The sequence below is a fragment of the Bombus bifarius genome, unplaced genomic scaffold, assembly GCF_011952205.1.
Source record: "Bombus bifarius isolate JDL3187 unplaced genomic scaffold, Bbif_JDL3187 scf7180000007973, whole genome shotgun sequence".
Classification (NCBI taxonomy): Eukaryota; Metazoa; Arthropoda; class Insecta; order Hymenoptera; family Apidae; genus Bombus; species Bombus bifarius.
This window is the reverse complement of record NW_022884359.1, coordinates 1,282,785-1,302,710: the sequence shown is the minus strand read 5'-3', so window position 1 is coordinate 1,302,710 and position 19,926 is coordinate 1,282,785. Positions and strand designations below refer to the sequence as shown.

Below are 19,926 nucleotides of genomic sequence, written 5' to 3'. Positions count from 1 at the left end.
CCTTGTGTAAATCAGCAACTCTTAAAATCTAACGTATCATTTAAATAATTTTAAAAAATATGAATATGTGAAAAATCCATAATGATAATATTCAAATGTATATGATACCGTATAATATGCGAATTTATTAATCCTCAAATATAAATTTTGTAAATTTCAACTAACAACTGTTCTATTTAATAGAAATACAAGTAAAACTATATATATTATAGTACATTTCGTACTATTTTACATTTATGAAATAAAATTTATTAAAAGTATAGAAATTTTACTAGATTTAGAAGATTAATTTTTACATTTTAGGCATTCAATGTATTTTGAAGCTATGGAATTCTTTCTAAATGTAATAACTAGAAATATATGAGATTTATACTGTAAATTTTGAAAAATTGACCCAAACAAATTCCAGGTCGAATATAATATAAACGTAATTAATTAGTCTAATTTATGATCCCATTATCTCTAATATTTAAAGATGATAGCTTTTAAGAACTAGAACTACAGCATCAAGAATATAAAATTGGCTATACCACCGGAGCAAAAGCACGCGTTCTCCACATTGCAAAAATAGGTTATCTTTCTACGCTGCGTTTCACTTCGTACTTTCGTCCTGCCAGACGAGTAGTTTTCTCATCGCTGATGTATCGTACGATAAAAACGAAAGATACGGTTGTTACATACAAATTAAGATCATTTTTCCGTTGTTCATTGTCGCGTGGGTGAAAGAACAAGTAATCAAGGTCGACGTACTGTATTGTGATAGCCAGAGATCGACAGGCGAAGAAGAGAGACACGCTCTCTTGTCCTTTTAAATAACTATAATCTTTAAATGCGACACGTGAACGGTGATAAGAAGATAACAGATTTTTCGGTGTACAACCGAGGAAAAGTAACGAACAAGGCGAAAAAGGATGACAGTGTATTCGGGACAGATTCGAATTGATGCGTGTAACGTGAAACAGATTTTCTCGGGTGTGATGTTTAGGTTATCTCGTCGGATCGAGATTGGAACACGATGAGATACCATGGATATTCGCCGTGACGAACTTTTCGTTTTCACGTTCGAACTACCGTTTCATGCGCATTTTTTAATGAATTTCATAAGGCAATATTAATTGTGTGCCCACTACGATGAAAGCAGCGTGCATGACTTGAAGGTTAAGTCTTTCCAACGAAAGCGTTCTTGAACCATTGTTACGATGATTATTGTTGCTCAAATTCCTGCTTAAATACTTTTGTAAACGGAACACAAAGTCCTCCGTTTGACTTCTGTTGTGTCGATAAATAAAAAAAAATTATTTTTGCGGCACGAAGTACAGTTCGAAAATCAAATTTTATGATTTAATATAAAAGAAAAAATAATAATAAAAGGGAAGGATACTTACGATTTAAATAATAGAGTGAAGCTATTAAGTGTAAATTTGTCGAACTAACGAAAATAAATGAGATATAATACATGATATTCGAACTCCGATGATCAAGACGTTACCGCATTGTTTCGTCGCTATAATTTGTACATGAAAGAAGAAGCTTGTTAAACGATAATTTATAAATTTAAGATTACTTTATTTATTATAATACGTCGACGCGTATGAAAGAGAAATATATATATATATGTATATTTCCGTTAAATAAGCGATCGAAGAATCGTAGATTTTATTCTTTAAAAGAATAATAGTGCTATTAATACAATGTGCAACTGTGTAATGTTTGTTTAATAATATTTTACGATGATCGTTTATATTTATTTGAAAATAATTGTACAAACATTAAAACGTTTTTTGAGGTGAAAATTCATGCTTTCTTCTATAACTTTAATTATCAATACTTTTTATTTTTCTGACAATCAGCATGAGTTTATTTTATAAACATTCTGTTAATAAAATCACCATCATATTCTAGAATTAAAGCATTCATGTATTCTCTAACTAATATGATGCTCTCATAGACCTTAGAATCTTATTATGTTTACATTTAAGGCAACGTCCTTTACGCTTAATAAGAAATCATGACAAGTAGAAAAAAAAGCTTTAAATTGTGATGTGGTATATTTTAAATACAGTATTTGTGCCATTTCTCTCATGCACAAGACATTGGCTACAATTAATGATTCATGAGCATCCTTATGAAAATTATAGAAACTTAGGACCACTTTAGAAAAGAAACCAAAAATTGTCCCTTAGTTTGAAAGTTTGGATACCGCATACTTGAAAAAACTGCTTCAATCATGACAGAAATTAACATCCAAGATTTACAGGACCTTCTTGTACACTTCTCGAAAAATACCTATAGAGCCAAGGATGCAGACAACAAGGTAACTTTTCTTATTTATAAATTAACAAACTTATGAATTAATCTTTCTGCTTTATGATATCACACAATAATTTTTTTTTGTTTCTAGAGTCAAGCAATCATGCAAAGATGTCTGCTGCTCACTGATTTAGATTATACTCATTCTATCATAAACAATAATGGAGGTGATCTCAGTGCACACTATCCCAGCCATCTTATCATTTTAGAATATGAGAAGTGTAGGAATCCAAATTTGTGTGATACGCCGCCACCACTGCCACGCACATCAGAAACTATATACGAAAATATGTATGATCCTAATAAATTGAAGGAATTGATAAAAAGTGCTAGATTCGCCAGGTGTCGTTCAAGATTTCCACTGCCGGTAATATTGTATAAAGGTAGACATGTATGCAGATCGGCTACTTTGTCTGGTGGACCAGAAATTTATGGTAGATCTGGGCTAGATTATTTATTTGCTGGTAGTGAAGGAACAGTTTCTATTGAACAGCAAGTAGATGAACCTCGCGCGAGTGACTCTGTACTTAGTGACTGGCAATTGTTTGATAAAGTTAGGCACCAAGACATCAAGCTTTTGAAAACTCTTAACGTAGGAATTATTATTGATTTTATGGTCGAGAAGAAGAAAGTCAAGTTTGGAATGAAGTAAGTAATCAATTTTTACGGCAATATTTGTTGCATGCATTAATTGTGAAAATAATGTCTTTCAGATAATACCTTCTCCCATTCTTTGATTTAACATTGTTTGCAATATTAGTAAAATAAAATTAATTGCTTGAAATAGCATAAAATAAATCATAGAATAATATTCTTAATCTTAATTGTAAATTAGTTTTTTGTTATTAATAGCTAGCTTGTATATTAAAATATTTTTAAATATTGTTTGAATATAGTACAATAGATTTTCATTAATGCTCTTGTGATCAAAGAATTGCTTGGACACAAAGAGATTTAGAAATAAAAAACAAGCAGAGTTATATAGGAATGCAGTCTTTCAGTTTTTCAGAGTCAACAAAGTTTCATAGTAGTTAATAACACGATCAGTATTTTTTATCTTACGAATCCACTTTTAGAGAAACTTAAACAGAGCTCTTTTGTTCGGTATCCAGCGTGACATCCTCAGAGAAAGTAGACAAAGAGAAGAGGTACTCTGACTTCACCCTAATTTCACTGCCATATCCTGGATGTGAATTCTTCAGGGAGTTTAGAGAAAATGACTACTTGGCCCAAGGCTTGGTATTTGATTGGTCTCAGACCCATGTAGACGCGCAGATTGGTGTGCCAGCAGATTCAATTTCTACTCAGTTACAAATCCATTGGGATCAATATCAAGTCTGGGATCTAGTAAAATTAACTCAAAATTATTTAAAACTGATATTAAGATATTTGAGCGACAGTAGCAGTGGAATATTAATTCATTGTATCTCAGGTATGCATTTTTCCTAACAAATAACGATTTTTTAATTTAATTAATAACGAATAATTACGTAACATAATCAGAATTAAACTCTGTTTATAGGATGGGATCGCACACCTTTATTTACTTCATTATTGAGGATCAGTTTGTGGGCTGATGGTGTAATTCACACATCACTGAACGCGCATCAGATTCTTTACTATACCATAGCATACGATTGGATGCTGTTTGGCCATGATTTAGAGGATCGACTAAGCAAAGGAGAGGAAATATTCTTCTTTTGCTTTTATTTTTTAAAGCACATTCATGAGGAAGAGTTTAGTATTCATCTGCGTCATGGCAGATCTAGGCACTTGGTTTTACGCAACGACAGTGACTCACAGTCAGACAACGCTATGTTCGATAACGAATCGGTAGTGACATTGAGTTCAGTTAGTTCCAACTTAAGTCTGAATAGTTGGTGTAGTTCTGTTAGTCAAAATAGCAGAGATAGCCAAGATAACAATCCACCAGCTGTGTTTCATTGTTCTTCCGGAGAAAGTCAAGACGACTATCCTACTAATGGGTACATACACTTTCTTTCTTATCGTATTTAGTATACATTTCTCTCCAATTAATTTAATTGCTCATTTTATAGGAGCGTGGTACCATGGTCAATTCATACTTCTCCAAATAAAGAAGGAATTGCTCATGGATCACGGTCACCTTTGCCACCTAATCGGACTTCTCCCGTCGCAGTTCCCGTACCTGGACGTCTTCGACAACGAAACGAATCCTCTTCGTCTGGTGGTTCATGGCAGATGATATCCGGAACCGGAAGTTTACGTGGTTCTACAACTGCTAATGCTCCGATTATAGACGCAATGGCATGTAGTTCACTTTCGAAACACTTCGGTGAAAATTATACCATACATACGTCCCAAGAATCAAGCACGACAATTATCGAGGATGAAGTATTTGCGTCGTTGGCACAGTAAGTACCATAAAGATTTTTAATTACCATAAAGTGTTTTTTATTCAATAAAACGAATTACGATTTCTACGTTTAACGTTTCTATTCTAGATCCCGCAAAGAAAAGTTACAGTGTTTAAGAAGAATATTTTACAACGCTTATAGTCAAACTGTTGGGTTCCGAATGAAGGATAATTCCGAATCTGTTGGCTTTGGTCAGCTACTAGGAAACTTTGCTGAGAAAGTTGGAATTCTTTCCGTTCAACGCACATCCTTGTGACTATAACATCATTAACTTCTCATACCCTCTCTTCCCATCAGCGCAATTATAAGTTTACTGTTATCAATTGTTTGACTCAATTTAGAATTTTATAAGAACGCTATACAATGAAAATAAAACAATTGTACATTGTCGTTTATGCGAATAATGCGTTGTTATACAAAAAAGAAAGAATAGCGTGTAATCGCGTGACATGAATAAAAACTTGATATTTTTGTATATATATATAATATTTATATGTATATATATGTATATATCTATATATGTATATATATATATGTAAATGCGTGCGAGTGTCTACTAGTTTTGCTTTATAATTTACTGACGATACATGTATGTGTATTTGCGACTGCCATCTGTATAAAAACGTTATTTGCACAGATGGTAATTAATGTTCAAAACAAAACAAAATTATAAGAATGTTAAAACGTACAAAATAGTGCTAGTGTGGATCATTTATCCCTAACTTAGTAATTAGTGTAAAAAAGAAACATCTGCATGTTGTTTTTTATTAATTTCTCTTTATAAGTAGTTAAAAATATTTACAAATTCATTACATGCACTATTCTAGTAGGTACAACATGTTCTCTACAGAGTGGACACTGTGGTTTAGTATTCAACCAATCAGTAAGGCAAAACCAACAAAACAAATGACCACAGGGTGTGGTAGTTGTTGGCACTTTTTCAAGGCACAACTGGCACATCAGCTTACTATGTTTCTCAGTGACTGTTAAGTATTTATTAAAAGGGCTTTCACTGTCCTTGCTTTGCCAGATCTTTAGCGCACACTGTGCAAGCGTAGCAATTCCTAATAATTTTAATCCCCAACTGATAGTATCAGTAGGCCGATGACCATATACCTTTAAATTTAAAAGAAACTAGTAGAGAATATCTCAACCACCATCATAATAATATTATTGTGTAAAAATTACCTTTGCATAATCTACTCGTGCTATTCTTTTGCCCAAACTATAATAGTGACCAAACATATAAAATAGTCCCTTGTGCACTAATATGAAAATAGGTATCATAGTATACATTTTTGTTATGAAAGAGTTTAAAAATATTGCAGCTGCAGGAGTTAATTTACTATGAGGATGATTGACTGATAATTCTAATCTTTTTAGTAATCTTATCAATGCTTTCTCTCCAAGGCATTCTAAAATTACTGCCAGTACCCTTGCCTGAATAATAAGTTGAATATTGCATGTTAATAGAGCTTAGTGCATTGTGTTTGGAATACTTTTAAAGTATTTTAACATACATATATAGATGGAACTTTTTGAGCATCTAAGTTGGCCTGCACAATTCCAGTGTATTCTTCTCCTAACGTCTGGTTCCCCAATCCCGAGGTAAAAAAGAAATAAATTAACTTGAATGGAATGTCTGAGTGTATCAGGGGTAGCAAGCCAATTCGCCTTTCAAGAATTTGTAGAACATCCGCAATCTTTTCTCGTAGATATTTAACAAAGTCATCGTCCCTCTGATGTGATCGTAGAATTTCGGCTTGACTCGCAATTTTTAACTTTCGAATTCTTTTCTTTACTTCCATTTTTGGTGAACAACTTGTTAAACTTTCTTTGTACGAAAAATTATGAAATACGATCGCTTTGTTGAATTAAACACGAAGAAACCACCAATATTAAAAATAACACTCATTGAATTAATGAATAATGACAAGTAAAATTATTCGAAATAATATACATATATAACCTCAAACATTTAAAAGAATCTTATCACTTTGTTTCTTATTGACCTCTAACGTGACAATTAGAATAAAAATATGTATTTGTTATCTACTAAATGTTAGAGAAAAGTAATAAAAAACCATGTAAATACATGTTTCATAAAAATTAAAGAATATCGTCAAAATTATATCACGCAGTTGCGCGACGAACGTCAATCGTAGAGTGCACAATCAACGTGAAACAAATTTTTTGCAAGTTCAAATTATTTTTATCTGACAATTTCCATTTTCAATACAGTATAATACTATCTTAATTTTCAAAAAATTAATTTTTTAAACATTTTATTTATAATAAGAAATACACATACACGTATACAATTTAAGTATGTGTTCCATATATGTATAGAGACACATTTATAATACTAAGAACATAAAATATCTAATATACGTAAACCAAACAAATATATCCTATTTTAATTCATAAATAAAGAATTATAGACTTCTTTGCATATTTGACACACCATATAGTGATAATGAAATTTAAAAAATGGAAAAACTCACCAGTGTTGTAATATTTCATTATTTCAAGTAATTAAGTGATTGAAAGGAAATGCACTGCTCTTTAAACCATTTAACAACTAATAACACCAATTATTTACTTCTAACGTCATTATAAATTAATAATAAGATAAAAAACGAAGCATAAAAACGATTTGAAAAGCAAGAAACAAATGTCTGCTGTAAAGAATTTGAATACGATTACGTGCATTTCCCTAGACAAGAAACGTAACTAGTTGGTTACTTATAAAGGCCCGAAAATTGTTGCAACTTTTTTCATTTTAAAACACTGCTGCCATTTTTAATTAATTCTATAACGTAAGCACGTTATATGCATTCTAATAATCAATTTATTACTAATATATAAATTCTAATCCACACAAATGACTAATATTTCAATAACTTAATTCATAATGAATTAATATTGCCGGTAAAATCGTTGATTGTGAGAACTTTAGACTTGCAACTTTATTGCCCCATTTAGTTCTTTTATTGTTAAATTAAATTTTTTTCTTATTCACTAAATGAATAAGAATAATATTTTATGTATACTTCAAACTAAGCTTTGGAAATTTCTTGTTTTATACCAATAACGATAAAATTTAACAAGAGTTTTCATATTACATCATAATTTGAATTTTGGGAATTAAGGGAATTGCATTATAATTTGGATTATGGAAACTCAGAATGGGGTAGCTTAAAGGTAAATATGTCTTATAAATTTTTCTAGGTAACTTTTCTCTTTCAAGGTTCTGGGGCAAATGCTGAACTGTTCGACTCAATTCTCTTGCCAGAAGTTACATCGTCTTCTTCAGTCTGTGACCAAATCCTTCTAAGACATTCTTATCACCCTACATGCACTGTAGGACACCCTGTTATCAGGTCGGAACACATGTGTGCGCATTTCTGAGAATTAATTAGGAAAATATTGGGTTGCCACTCATCACCCAAAACTATAACATAACATACGCGCATCTTAACTACCTGTCATCACCATGCCTATGCTTATGGATATTGGTAGCCCGATCGTTCTTGTGAGACCTTGACACGTGCCGTCGCCTCCATAAAGGACACGATGCTAACATTACAATACCTTCGTGTAAGCTCGACATCTTGTTATATCTATTTGACAGGATTAAAAACGTTCAAACTCGTTTCCCTTAAAATTGTAATTTTCAAGTTGTTGCAGCAAATGAGCGATCTGTATAGAAAATTTCAAACTTCGCTCCCAATTTACATATCGATACCGCCAAATCTAAAAAGAAAGCTAAATTCACACGACAGCGGAAACCGTATTTCAATTGTTATCGACGCAGCACTGACCGCCATAAGTCGGTAAGGCAGACGCGTGCCGCGTATGTGCCACTGAGCACGGCCATCTTCGCAGTCTACGTAGCTGCATAGTCTGAGACGGAGGGCAAAGCGGCGAGCAGCAGAGAGGCATCGCCCTAGATAACGGTAGAATCGTGGGCTGGTGTCGTGCTGCTTTTCGCGAAAGTGCTTTGGAAAACCGAGAGGAACCGTATCGAGGCCGTTCGACCGTATCTAGTAAAATCATTATCCGAACTGAGGTTGTTATCCGGTGGTGTGTGGAAGACCCGCCTCGAGCCAGTGATTATCGGCTCATCGAGGCGATCGTATAGAGGACCGTGCCCTAAGGAGCTTTGGTGCACCCGCGGCGCGCGAGATTTTCGACCGAGTGCGGAATTTTCTCAGCCACCGGTGGAGCACGTTTCGTTTCGTTCGTAGCGACTATATCTGGTTCGTGGCGACCGTATTAGTCGGCACCAGTCCACGGATTCTCCCCGCGGTCGCTTTCGATGTGTTCGCTACGCGTACGGGACGACGAACCGACCAGCACAGGAGTAGGAAGCGAGTAATCGCCGGAGAATCTCTGTAGATTGGGATATAGTGGGCCGTGGACAAGGACGGAGAACGTACGATAGAGAGGGAGGGAGACGAAGAGAGTGTAACGAAGGAGTGCGCGAGGAAGAAAGAGAGGGACGAATACGAGAGTGCGATAGAGGGCCATTAGATCCGAGGGGTACACGGGTGTACGAGTCGAGTACGCCAAACAGATTCAACGAATATTTTCGAAGGTGCAAGGTAAGGGAAAAAAAACCAATGTGTCTCTATAGGGATAATATAGTTTTCTAAAAAAAGAACAGCGTCCATACCCCCCTGCGAGGTCGTCGTGGCGTGGCACGCCAGGCAAACGCCGCCGGAAATCATGCACGGTGGCCGCCCGCGCGTTTTCTCAGGCGGTGCCCGATTCTTTGCTAGATTTCTAAGATTAGAATCACATCTCTCTATCTATTATCGTATTTATATATATTCTCGTTTGCAACTTGTTCTTACGTGGATTGGTTATTAACACATTGACTGCCATGGTGGTCATGTGGGGTGACTCATATTTTACTAAATTTTTTGGAGCGATTAAAATAACATCAATTTCGTGGACTACCGAATTTCGAATAATGTGATTTGGATAATATTGTCAGAAAAAAGTGTTCAAATACAATATAATATTTGATAAAAATGAAATGTTATGGTGATGTATATTTATTACGACTCTCAAATATATAAAATTCGCATGGCAGTCAATTTGTTAATTGCATATATAGCGATCGTTTTCATGTGACGATATTTCGTTCGCGTACACGCCGGTTTTCCTGTGTCAAATGATGTCGTCTGGGTGGCTGGAAAGGGATCAGGTTTCCTTATAGGTTAGGTTCGTCTATCGGATCGTTTCGTTTCGAGTTTTCGAATTTACGATAAACGTAGTGATTCGTGCGAAAAGTTGCTGGTTTTGAACATATTTTGGCAAAGATGAATAGCGCATGGAGACTCTTTCGAGAATACTTTCGCCTGTTCGTTTTTCTTCTTCTTCTTTTTGACTGTTCGGTGATTCACGTGAGTCACTGGCAGCGCAGGAAGTGACTCGAGAAGAAAGAAACCCGGCAACATGCAACGACGACGCTTTGTGCCTCGGATATTTATTTCTTGTATTTATAAGTATATTTATATAGTTGCACTCGTGTATATGATAGTATAGTGTGAGTGTGTGTACAGTTATTTAGATCGAATTTTATTCGTCTTGCACTCGTGTATCAAACATTCTTATAAAAATCTTTTTTTTTGTACAAGTTTAATATCGCACCAAATGTTCATAGGTATTAGCGACGCCCTTCGTATTTTAGATTTCAGATTTTGTTTACTAAATTTGCTTACTTGAAAATTCTATTTTCTTTTTTTATATTGTTTAGAATGGCTCACAGTTCTAATGCCGTTAACAAACTTCATTTCTGTGTTACCTACTAATATTCTTTTTCGATTTCTGTATATAGTTTTTCGAAGTTTACAGTATATGTGATGGAAAACAGTAGCGTTTATTTGTTTACTATGTTTAGAAATTCACTTGTATTTCTTTGTATTGGAGCCGGATTTTTTTATTGCGTATTCTACGCATATATTTAAAGAACTTCTCAAGTTTCTTTGATTCACAGCCATAATATTTTAAAACGTGCGATAGTGTATCACCGTCAATCGATTCGTTATACGTGATTGAACTATTGACTCGAGCGGTGTATGGAATCGTGTATCAATTCTAATGAATTTCCTTCGTGTGAAAATAACGTGTTGTGTTAGTCACGATAAAAAATTATGGCGTATAATCGACTTTTCTAACCTTACAATGGCACACTTGGTCTTTTATGTTCCCATAAAAATTGTCTATATAAATATATAATATATATATGTATATGGTCGCCTCTACTCTCTAAAATATTTTCGCACTGACACGTATAACTTGAGTAAGTGTGTTAGGAAAAGACGAGCTCGATTTTGAACAATAGAAAGTTTAAGTTAGTACACCCTAGTTTTTGGAAGTGCAAATGTATTTGGCATGACAAAAGAGGTAAGAAAATCATTTTCGTGGACAGTATATTTCTATGTTTAGTGATTCGATATTTAAATGTTTGGCACAATGAACGAATGAATAGGAGACAATTTTTTAAATGTTTGTTAATAGTATTTGGAAACAGTAACACTAAAAATAAATAATTGATTGTTCTGTACGATCTTAAATCGTATCATTAAATATAGTTTTTTTATGCAAAATATAAACATCGAGTTTCATAACCTCAAACTGTATGCATAAGATCTGAATCTACATCAATGCATATAAGTAATAATGTACGTATGTATATGGTAGTGTATATAATGTACGTTAATAAAATTATCTAGAATATTTTACATGATTTAAAAGTGTGAAAGTCTCACCTAACCTAAAAGACTCTAATGTACAATTTGATAGTCCAAAGTCCACAGACACAGGGTGCCATTACATGGTTAATTCAACGCACGGAATTTTTGTGATTTTGTGGTTATGTTCCGCGGAGACGTTCTTTGTCGATCAAATCTGGTGCAGATAAGTTGCCATTCGGATTTATTGTTGACACGGATAGACGACAGAGGTGGAAGCTAATTATTAGCGCTGTTTCGACGAAGAATGCAACGCGCTGTCATGTGACCCGTAAATTCTGTTTCTATGGCAGTCGGGAGCGTTCGTTTTCGTGAAAACAGGTTATAACAGCGTATCGTTGCCACGGTTGGAATCACATTTGTGGTAAATAATTATTCTAATAAATGAACTCGTTGCTAGTTATTTGTATTCGTATTATTTAATTTAATTGAACGCGCGTCGAGTTTTATTCTGTTCTTATTAATGGTAGTTTGGTATTAAAAATTCCACGGTTTAATATTTATCAAGTGAATTAACGAATAAACGCGGTAAAATAATGAAACTCGCAGCAACTCGCTGGAAACGAGAATGGTGAAGGTGGCAAGTTATCAGGAGCGAAGTAGATAACGAGTTTGAAAGCCACCGCGTGGCTAATTTAACGCGAGTTATTTTTAGTCATCTTTTTGAAATTCGATACGTCAATTTATTTATCCGCAGAATTCCGTGTTTAACTGGCAGACGAAAGAACGGACCGTGCAAATTGAAGTCGTTTGCTCTTGAATAACATCAACAGTAAGCCTGTTATTTAATTATTTCGTTCTTCCTTACATTCATAAAATCTGATTAATAAAATGAAAGGCCAGAGACAAGTTATAGGATAATTTTTCACCTTTTTTGTTTTAAGTTAAATAGAATTCCGGAGATATATCGATATTTATTTATTTTTCTCTTTAACGGTAAATCATTTGATAGCTCGTTACATGAAATTCATAAAAACAGAAAAATATTTCATAGGAAATTTTTGATATTTCTGACAGGATGTACAATTTTTTACGCTCTTTCGAAGTTAAATGTAATTCCGGAGATTAACCGGTATTTAGCCATTTATTCTTTCGTTACTTAATTTCACAGAAAAAAATATAAAAGTTGAATGCTACCAACGAAATTAAACAAATCGAATATATTTCGGCGATGGAATTTTATTTTTCATAACGAAATAAAAAAAGTATGTAAACAGAATTTCCTCTAATTCTTTTTAATGCTATAAATCAATCTCTCGTGGAAAACCGTATACGTATACGACGAACTCTTTTATTATCTTCAATAGAGGAGATAAATAAAAAAAGACGTAGACACATACATATACATACATACATACATACATATATATATATATTTCATCACGTTCAATTTAATTTATAACATGAATAAAGATGATTTGCCGAACGATATTGGGAACCGTTTTTCCCCTACTCCTTTACCCTTTCTCTCTTTTGCTTGCTCTGCTCGCCGATAAAAAACGAATTCCAATCGTCGAACGAACTAACTTACAAAGTCCTGGAAATTTCGCGCATATTTTCAGGCGTGACGCAATATCCGAGATACGAGATAACGAGAAGGTGCCGGATATATACGAGGGAAAAAAATCGGATCGGAAAAGAACACGATATGGTTTCGTTTCTCGAGATAAGTTCTAGGGGAAATGTTGCGTGTATCGAGAAAAAAAGTTCGAACGGTGCAGCAATGACGAACGATAAACAATGGAGCTCAACGTGACGAATGTCAGCCGGACGAACGTTTTCAGTATTTTGTTTGGCTATGTTGGTGATACTGGTGAAGAGAATGGGGGAAAAAGTTTTCTGACTGAAATACATATTTAGTAATTTTTGTTCGTGACACTTTGTACGTATGTAATATTGTTACACTTTTTTGTTGGGAATATTCCCCTCGGGATTTTTGTTTGTAACATGTTCATTAGGATGCTTTTTTTGGTTAGACATAGTCTTCTTAGGATATATCTTTGATATTTTTAGTGGAATCGTTTTAAAAGAATCGTAATATATTTTTGAATGTTTATATTTAGTTTTAGTTTCATTTTGTTAATGAATTAATTTCTAAGTTCCTAGGGAATTATTGTAAGTAGATAGGTTATTTGCAAATTTCACTAGGATACTTTGTAAGAGCAAAAGTAAAAATGCGGAGTTAAAGTAACAAAATATTTGGGTAGAAAATTTATATGGAAAACGAGGGCAGCAGAGTTTTGTCAGGTTTTTTTTTGTTTAGTATACGTTTCATTATATTGTGCGTTTCAAGCAAGTCAGCAGGTCGGTGAGTAAGTTTCGCAAGGACAATAAAAATGTTTAGCTGTCGTCGAGTTTCACGATGGCGTCGTACGTCACCGAGGAATAGAGCTAGCGATGATTTCATTACCTATTATTTGGGTGCACGCTGATTCAGATAAATATCGACCTTAGCCTCCATAAATAAATAGATGATACAATACACAATCTCATAGTTTCACGACTAATTTCCTCTTTTATCGCGTCTCTCGAATTCTTCGTATTCTCATTTTATTTTATTTTTTTTTTTTTTTTTCGAATTAGAAGATTCAACAAGCTTCCAAATTCCCAAGCTTGCTTGGATTTTGACAAATCGGGCAATTCTTTCATCCGAAAAATAAAGATTTCTTTTCTCTAGGGAATCTAGCGGATCTAGGGAACTTTGTTTCAAAATCTGGAAACTTGGAGATTTCCCTTCTTAAGATTTAGAAATTTAAGGATCTTTTTCCCTGGGATTGGAACGTTTGGCAATGCTCCTTTGCAATATTCGGACTTTCATATTCCAAATTTTATAATTCACAAAAAATTGTACATCATCTCCCATACGTATCTCCCAAAATTTTATCCCAAATTCCCATAGACACGTAATCGTAAAAATATCGACTTTTATAAAAACGATAAAACACTGTTTGTTTAACGCTTGATATTTAATAACAAATAAAGAGGAATATCTACTTTAATCCAGATAAGTAAAGCATATAGCAATACGTTACTCAGTGCTTAAAATAAAAATTGTACGCATATCGCTAAATATACATGGCAGATCGTATCGTTCTAATTATACGTATCACATTTTAAGGTGGAGCATACTTCGCCAGTGTCTATGGAGCAGAGTTCCGTGCAAAATTACTATTACGTTCGCTTGGCGAGGCGAGAGTGACTCATGAACTAATGCAATCATTTGTAACGCTCGCTACGCGAGAAATGACGTAACGAAAGTGTATCGCGTCATATCCGCGTTATTCTCAACGATACTTTTCCACATTTTATCGCGTCACTGTGTCGCTCGCGTCGATTCGATCTCCTCTGCTCTACATTCTATCGTTCTCTATTTCATAGCTCGTTCTCTCTACGTACCAGTCTCCTACCTATTATATATATCGAACTACTTAGAAAGTTTCCATTTTTTTTTATGGCTATACAGCGGTCAAATTTGAAACCAATCTGAAAACGTATAACATTCTACAAAGATATTATACGCACATATTATACAGAAAACTATTATACAAAGATTATCGAAAGATATTTAACCAGTTAGCTGTAGCGACCTCTTTGAAATGTGTGTAGCTAAAATGTATCGCGTTGTTCACACTGTACACTGTTTCTTCTATGTAATAACTATTTACATCTTTTTAATTATTTTAATATATTTTCATTTTCGTTGAAATTGCAATTTAAACGTCAGCTTGTAACTAGATTTTACGCCTGACGAGTATACTCGTCGCAACACGAAATATTGCCATTCCTTCGCGACGAGTATACTCGTCGAAAGCAGGTAACCAGCTGAAGGAAACGTACGGTCAATTTATACAATACCATCGCCCTTTCCGCTACGATTCAGCCTCAGCGATCCACACCGAAAAATATAATTCCATCCGACCAGTGAATCTTCTTCGATCTCGTTTCCTTTAATTAGAATTTTTCTCGATTTTTGTTATCGAACGTTTTCGAGAAAAGCGTGATAAATGGACTGTACTTTCACGATTTTACAATTCGCATCGGACAGATTAATCGGATATACACTGTCTATAGCGACGATAAAATCGCAATTGTTTGTCGTAGCGAACGTTGCTGCGACGTAGCTAGCACGTGAAATGTTATGGATACGCATAATCTTTCGATGAAAGTATCCAACAAAACGACATCTCATACGCATCGCAGAGAAAGGACATTTTGAGGTGAACCGCGTGCGCGTCCATGTATTACGCGTTCGATTACGTATACTTTGAACTTCGATAATGTTAAAGTGCCATAAGATTTCTTCAATTTTCATTCCAAGTTTCTAACTTGCCATTTATTTTTGCAGAACATACATGTTCACCCTTTCCGTGGAGAGACTTCCCTCGAATTTATCTACCCTTGATAACTGCACGCTTATTTATAAGTTATTGGTTCTTTATTTATAGTGTAAACTTTGCTTAGTAGACTTTGACGAATAAATGCTTATCGATACTTATCGCTTGATCCGGCGGAATGCGGTTTCTCAGTCTGCTCGCACTCTTTTTTAAGAAACTTCTATTCTACAGGGAGAATTTAACGCTTAACATCTGTTGCTCGTACGTTCTATTGTCTAAGATCTATGATTTACGTTCTGTCGAACGAGACTCGCTATTCTTGCACCTATTTTCTATTTAGAGGCAAACTTTCTTTTTTTTTTTTTTTTAAGAAACCAAGAACCTATCTTTCGGATAGGAAATCTAAGATTTACGACCAGCTTTACGAAGAAGGTTTTTGGTATCAAAGAATGAATGTTTCAGTGGCAAACTCCGTCATATTGTAATTTTCTTCTTAAAAAGAGAGAGAGAGAAAAAAAAAGAACCTAACTGCGAGACACCTGGAGTGAAACGTATTTGGTTTGATTCTAAAGTCTGATATTTACAAGGATTCATAAAATACATCTAAAATCGCACTTTGAAAAGGGAGTTTCTATTTTTCACGAGTTTATTTTTAACAAATTTGATTAGAAAACATAGGTTTTTGATTCGAAGGAACACTCCTGAACTCAATATTGTTTTGAACATTTTAGGATCTCGAGATAGATAATGACTTTTTTAAATAAATAAATAAATATCTTGCTTATATCGCTATCTTATAGTACCACGACTGTGATCAATTGTAATTAACCGTAATATTTACAACATAACGCTTAAAATTATTATTAAGATCGCGGGTGTTTATGCAAAGTCGTATTTTTGTCAATATAATTTTCAAGCATCAGACGGAAAGATGTTTTATCTATTAAACTCCAGATTTCCCCCCAAAATTCATAAAAATCCGCGATTTAATTGTATAGTTATTTCATCCAAAAAAAAAAAAAAGAAAAAAGTTGTTTCACCTGAAAAGCAAGAAAAAAAAAAAAAGAAAGTAAAATCTAAAATGCTGATTTTTATGAAACGACTTAGAAGCGAATATTCCAATCTTCCATGAGATATTAAAAATCAGACCTTAAGGTAGCGAGGTTAAGAACGAAGAAACAGACTGATTGTAAAACACGTTATCGAGGTAAAAAGAAGGACAGAAAAGTAGAAGGCAGCTCGAAAGAGGATAGTAAATTAGCAATGGTCGTTTAAACGGTTACGGAAGCGGCGATATATCCTCGGTGGCACTTCTGGCTATGTACTATATTTGAAAGGGCGATACATCGCCGCTTGCCACTAAAAGGGTTGATATAGATGCACGCGTTATGCCTCTGTAATCGATAGTTTCGGACTAGCGTCGACTACGTACTCGATTACTATAGCGCGATTATGCTGTTAGCTCGAATTCTGAAGGCAAATCTATTTACTGTTATCAAAGAATTTTCTACATCGTCAAAAAACGAAATTTCCTGCTTTGGTAGAAAACATGTAAATATTTTGGTCAAAATTTCGAAGATTCTGCGATTTTTCCGACTATAAAAATCGTCTAGCGATATTTTTACACGAAAATCTGCTATCTGGGAAATTTCAAAGATTCTACGTACATTACGAAACTATATACAGGGTGGTTGGTAACTGGTGGTACAAGCGGAAAGAGGGGGTGATTCTACGCGAAAAAAGAAGTCGAAAATATAGAATAAAAATTTAAAAAATGAAAACAATAACGTCAATCGAGACAACGATCTACAGTGAGATCCGTTATAACGAGACGCGATAAAGTGCGAGCGCGCGCGTACCCAGCCAAAATTCAAAGTCGATTTTCTCGAGAACAAAGCCTCGAACGAAAAATGTTTATTCTATATTTTCGACTTCTTTTTTCGCGTAGAATCATCCCCTTTCCGCTTGTACCACCAGTTACCAACCACCCTGTATATTCAATTTTGTACGGAAAAATCTGCTACCCGCAACGGTCGCACGATTTTTCTATTTTGAAGCTTGGTACGATCTACGTTTGCGAGATTTTGTTAATTTCGATCGATTCAAATCTGCTACCCGCGACGGATGAGAAATTTGTTTATTTCGAAAGCCGGTACCTATGTGTGCAAGTTTCTTGCAAATTATGAAATTGTACAATTTTGTACGTCGAAATCCGGTACCTACGATGATCGGCAGATTTTTTACCGTAAAGCTTTTGTACGATCTACACTGGGAGGATTTTATAATAAAAGTTTGTACGCTGGAATTGTCGTCTCGCGCGGCATACCGAAGCCGCATATTTCTAACGCACTTTGTGGAATTTTATAATCGAGCTAATCTTTCTTATCAGCCTGTTTCCTGTTACGGGAACACGCGAGTACTGTGTTCGAAGGATGTTGATTACGGGAAAAAAATCCTCCTACTTAAATAGCTAATGTTCGTAGACATTCTAATTCTTTTTAGTTTTACTCGCTGGAAAATTCTATCCAACACACACACACACACACACACGAACACACAGAGTACGCCCTTAAAGCTTCATTTCCTTTTGCAATGTACGAATTAACTGTGCCACGGTTCGTAAATCATTTCCAACCCAATAGTATTTTTCTATTATGAACAAATTCTAGTAAATCTAGCGCGTAAACGTCTTCAACGACGATAGCTATAAAAGGTCGAATGAATTAGGGAAATGAGTAAATAAATGTCGCGTTAAAAAAGCGGTTCTCCTGCGTAGAAACCAACGAATATAATTGACAATGGATTGATACGATGGAACGTTCGGTAACTGGAATAAAAGTCAGGTGAAAGCGGACGAACAGAATTTAACGCGTTATATGCTATCGTTTTCTTTCTCTCCTCTCCGCTGGAAGGAAAACTCGGCAAAGAGAAATTTACACGAGTCGAAGTCGTATTAAAAGAGAATCGGATCGAGCGGAATTATTCATTCGGCCGGAGACTCGTTTGCAAACCATTTCCATATTCAACGAGCTCGTTCACCAATACCCTTCTTAATAGCTGCAACGAACGAATTAACATGGCGTATTAAACGCGATAATATCGATGGAATTCGACCAATAGATCACAGCTAACAACTAACATCCCCCCCCCCAAATTGTCACGTTTTCGTGTCATAATCGTGACAATCTCAAGGCTAACGGGTGCAACAGAGTCGTCAATTAAAATATCCGATCAACCTGTTCGCCGTTCGAAAGGTCAACGGACGTAGGTTGATGCGTCGAAGAAACTTGTTCGATAGGATTCGTCGTTCGAGAACTTTGGCAGCGGAGTAGAAAAGTGGAGTATCGCGCGAACGCTTGAATTTGATTTGCAAAGCGTTAGATTTGGAATACAAAACCTGTACGCTAAAATACGCAAAATATTCAAGGTATAACAGTCGTCGTAATATTCGATCGACGAACTAAATTTTTACTCAGATTCCATTTGCTCGATCGAGTTTGTACGAATTTGCGTAAAAATCATCAGCGCTTTAGCGACCACGTCGATTCTCTGTAGTTTTGCGCGTCTACCAACATCGGTAATATTACGATCGAGCACCGGGTTCGGACATGCATTTTCCACCATCGAGGGAACCTTCGACTCCATCGTCACGGGGAAACCTCTAGCAATTAAATTCCATTATCACTTTTCCACCACCAAACCGATTCTCATTTTCTCGTCTCGATCACGACGAGAAAAAAAGCTCGTAGCAATTAAATCGAGCGACGATCGACGAGTACACGACGATATCGGATTTCCTCGGGCGAGACAAATCGATAGTCTGCGACGTATCATCAGCAAGAAATCGTATAGATTTTAAACCTGCAGTCTGCGGTATCGAATTCGAAGTCGTGTGCGGGCTATCGTTTTCAAAATTGAATCACTGTGACCGCTTACAACAGCGTCGCTGGTTCGACATTGCATCCCGTCGCCACTATTATTTTATCTTTTCGGTTTACTTTTACTTTATATCGTACGTTGTTGTATTTATTTATTTATTTCAGTTTGATAGCCCAGAAATTGTATTTGTCTTTGCGATAGTTTATGGACGCGAAACAAAGCGGAAACCAAACTCTACGGATA

The 19,926-nt window shown here is 35.1% G+C and overlaps 3 protein-coding genes across 6 annotated transcripts in view; 2 read left to right on the top strand and 1 right to left on the bottom strand.

Annotated features, from left to right (window-relative positions):
- The first annotated feature begins 522 nt into the window (after positions 1-522).
- LOC117216255 (myotubularin-related protein 14) lies at positions 523-5,185 on the top strand. Its single transcript, XM_033462838.1, has 6 exons — positions 523-2,314; positions 2,402-2,958; positions 3,423-3,742; positions 3,833-4,295; positions 4,368-4,703; positions 4,794-5,185. Exons 1-6 carry the CDS (start codon positions 2,228-2,230, stop codon positions 4,960-4,962), a joined length of 1,932 nt encoding a protein of 643 aa, XP_033318729.1. The 5' UTR covers positions 523-2,227; the 3' UTR covers positions 4,963-5,185.
- Positions 5,186-5,436: 251 nt separating this feature from the next.
- LOC117216262 (peroxisome biogenesis factor 10) lies at positions 5,437-6,873 on the bottom strand. The gene is made up of 3 exons (XM_033462846.1): positions 6,227-6,873; positions 5,895-6,146; positions 5,437-5,822 (listed from the first exon to the last, which is right to left on the bottom strand). Exons 1-3 carry the CDS (start codon positions 6,512-6,514, stop codon positions 5,505-5,507), a joined length of 858 nt encoding a protein of 285 aa, XP_033318737.1. The 5' UTR covers positions 6,515-6,873; the 3' UTR covers positions 5,437-5,504.
- Positions 6,874-8,598: 1,725 nt separating this feature from the next.
- Positions 8,599-19,926, top strand: part of LOC117216689 (ras-related protein Rap1) — a 69,703-nt gene continuing 58,375 nt past the window's right edge. For 3 of the 4 annotated variants that reach the window (XM_033463625.1, XM_033463624.1, XM_033463623.1), the window contains exon 1: positions 8,599-9,313. The gene's annotated coding sequence lies outside the window, so the exon portion shown is untranslated. The remainder of the gene's footprint in view (positions 9,314-19,926) is intronic. The other variant, XM_033463622.1, reaches the window with a different exon arrangement.

Excerpts from the sequence above, each read along its gene's own strand:
- LOC117216255 (XM_033462838.1), top strand. The coding sequence starts at position 2,228 with ATGACAGAAATTAACATCCAAGATTTACAGGACCTTCTTGTACACTTC. Across the intron at positions 2,959-3,422 it reads AAAGTCAAGTTTGGAATGAA|CGTGACATCCTCAGAGAAAG; the intron begins GTAAGTAATCAA and ends TTCGGTATCCAG. Across the intron at positions 4,296-4,367 it reads GACGACTATCCTACTAATGG|GAGCGTGGTACCATGGTCAA; the intron begins GTACATACACTT and ends CTCATTTTATAG.
- LOC117216262 (XM_033462846.1), bottom strand. The coding sequence starts at position 6,514 with ATGGAAGTAAAGAAAAGAATTCGAAAGTTAAAAATTGCGAGTCAAGCC. Across the intron at positions 6,147-6,226 it reads AAAAAGTTCCATCTATATAT|GCAAGGGTACTGGCAGTAAT; the intron begins GTATGTTAAAAT and ends CTTATTATTCAG. Across the intron at positions 5,823-5,894 it reads CACGAGTAGATTATGCAAAG|GTATATGGTCATCGGCCTAC; the intron begins GTAATTTTTACA and ends TTAAATTTAAAG.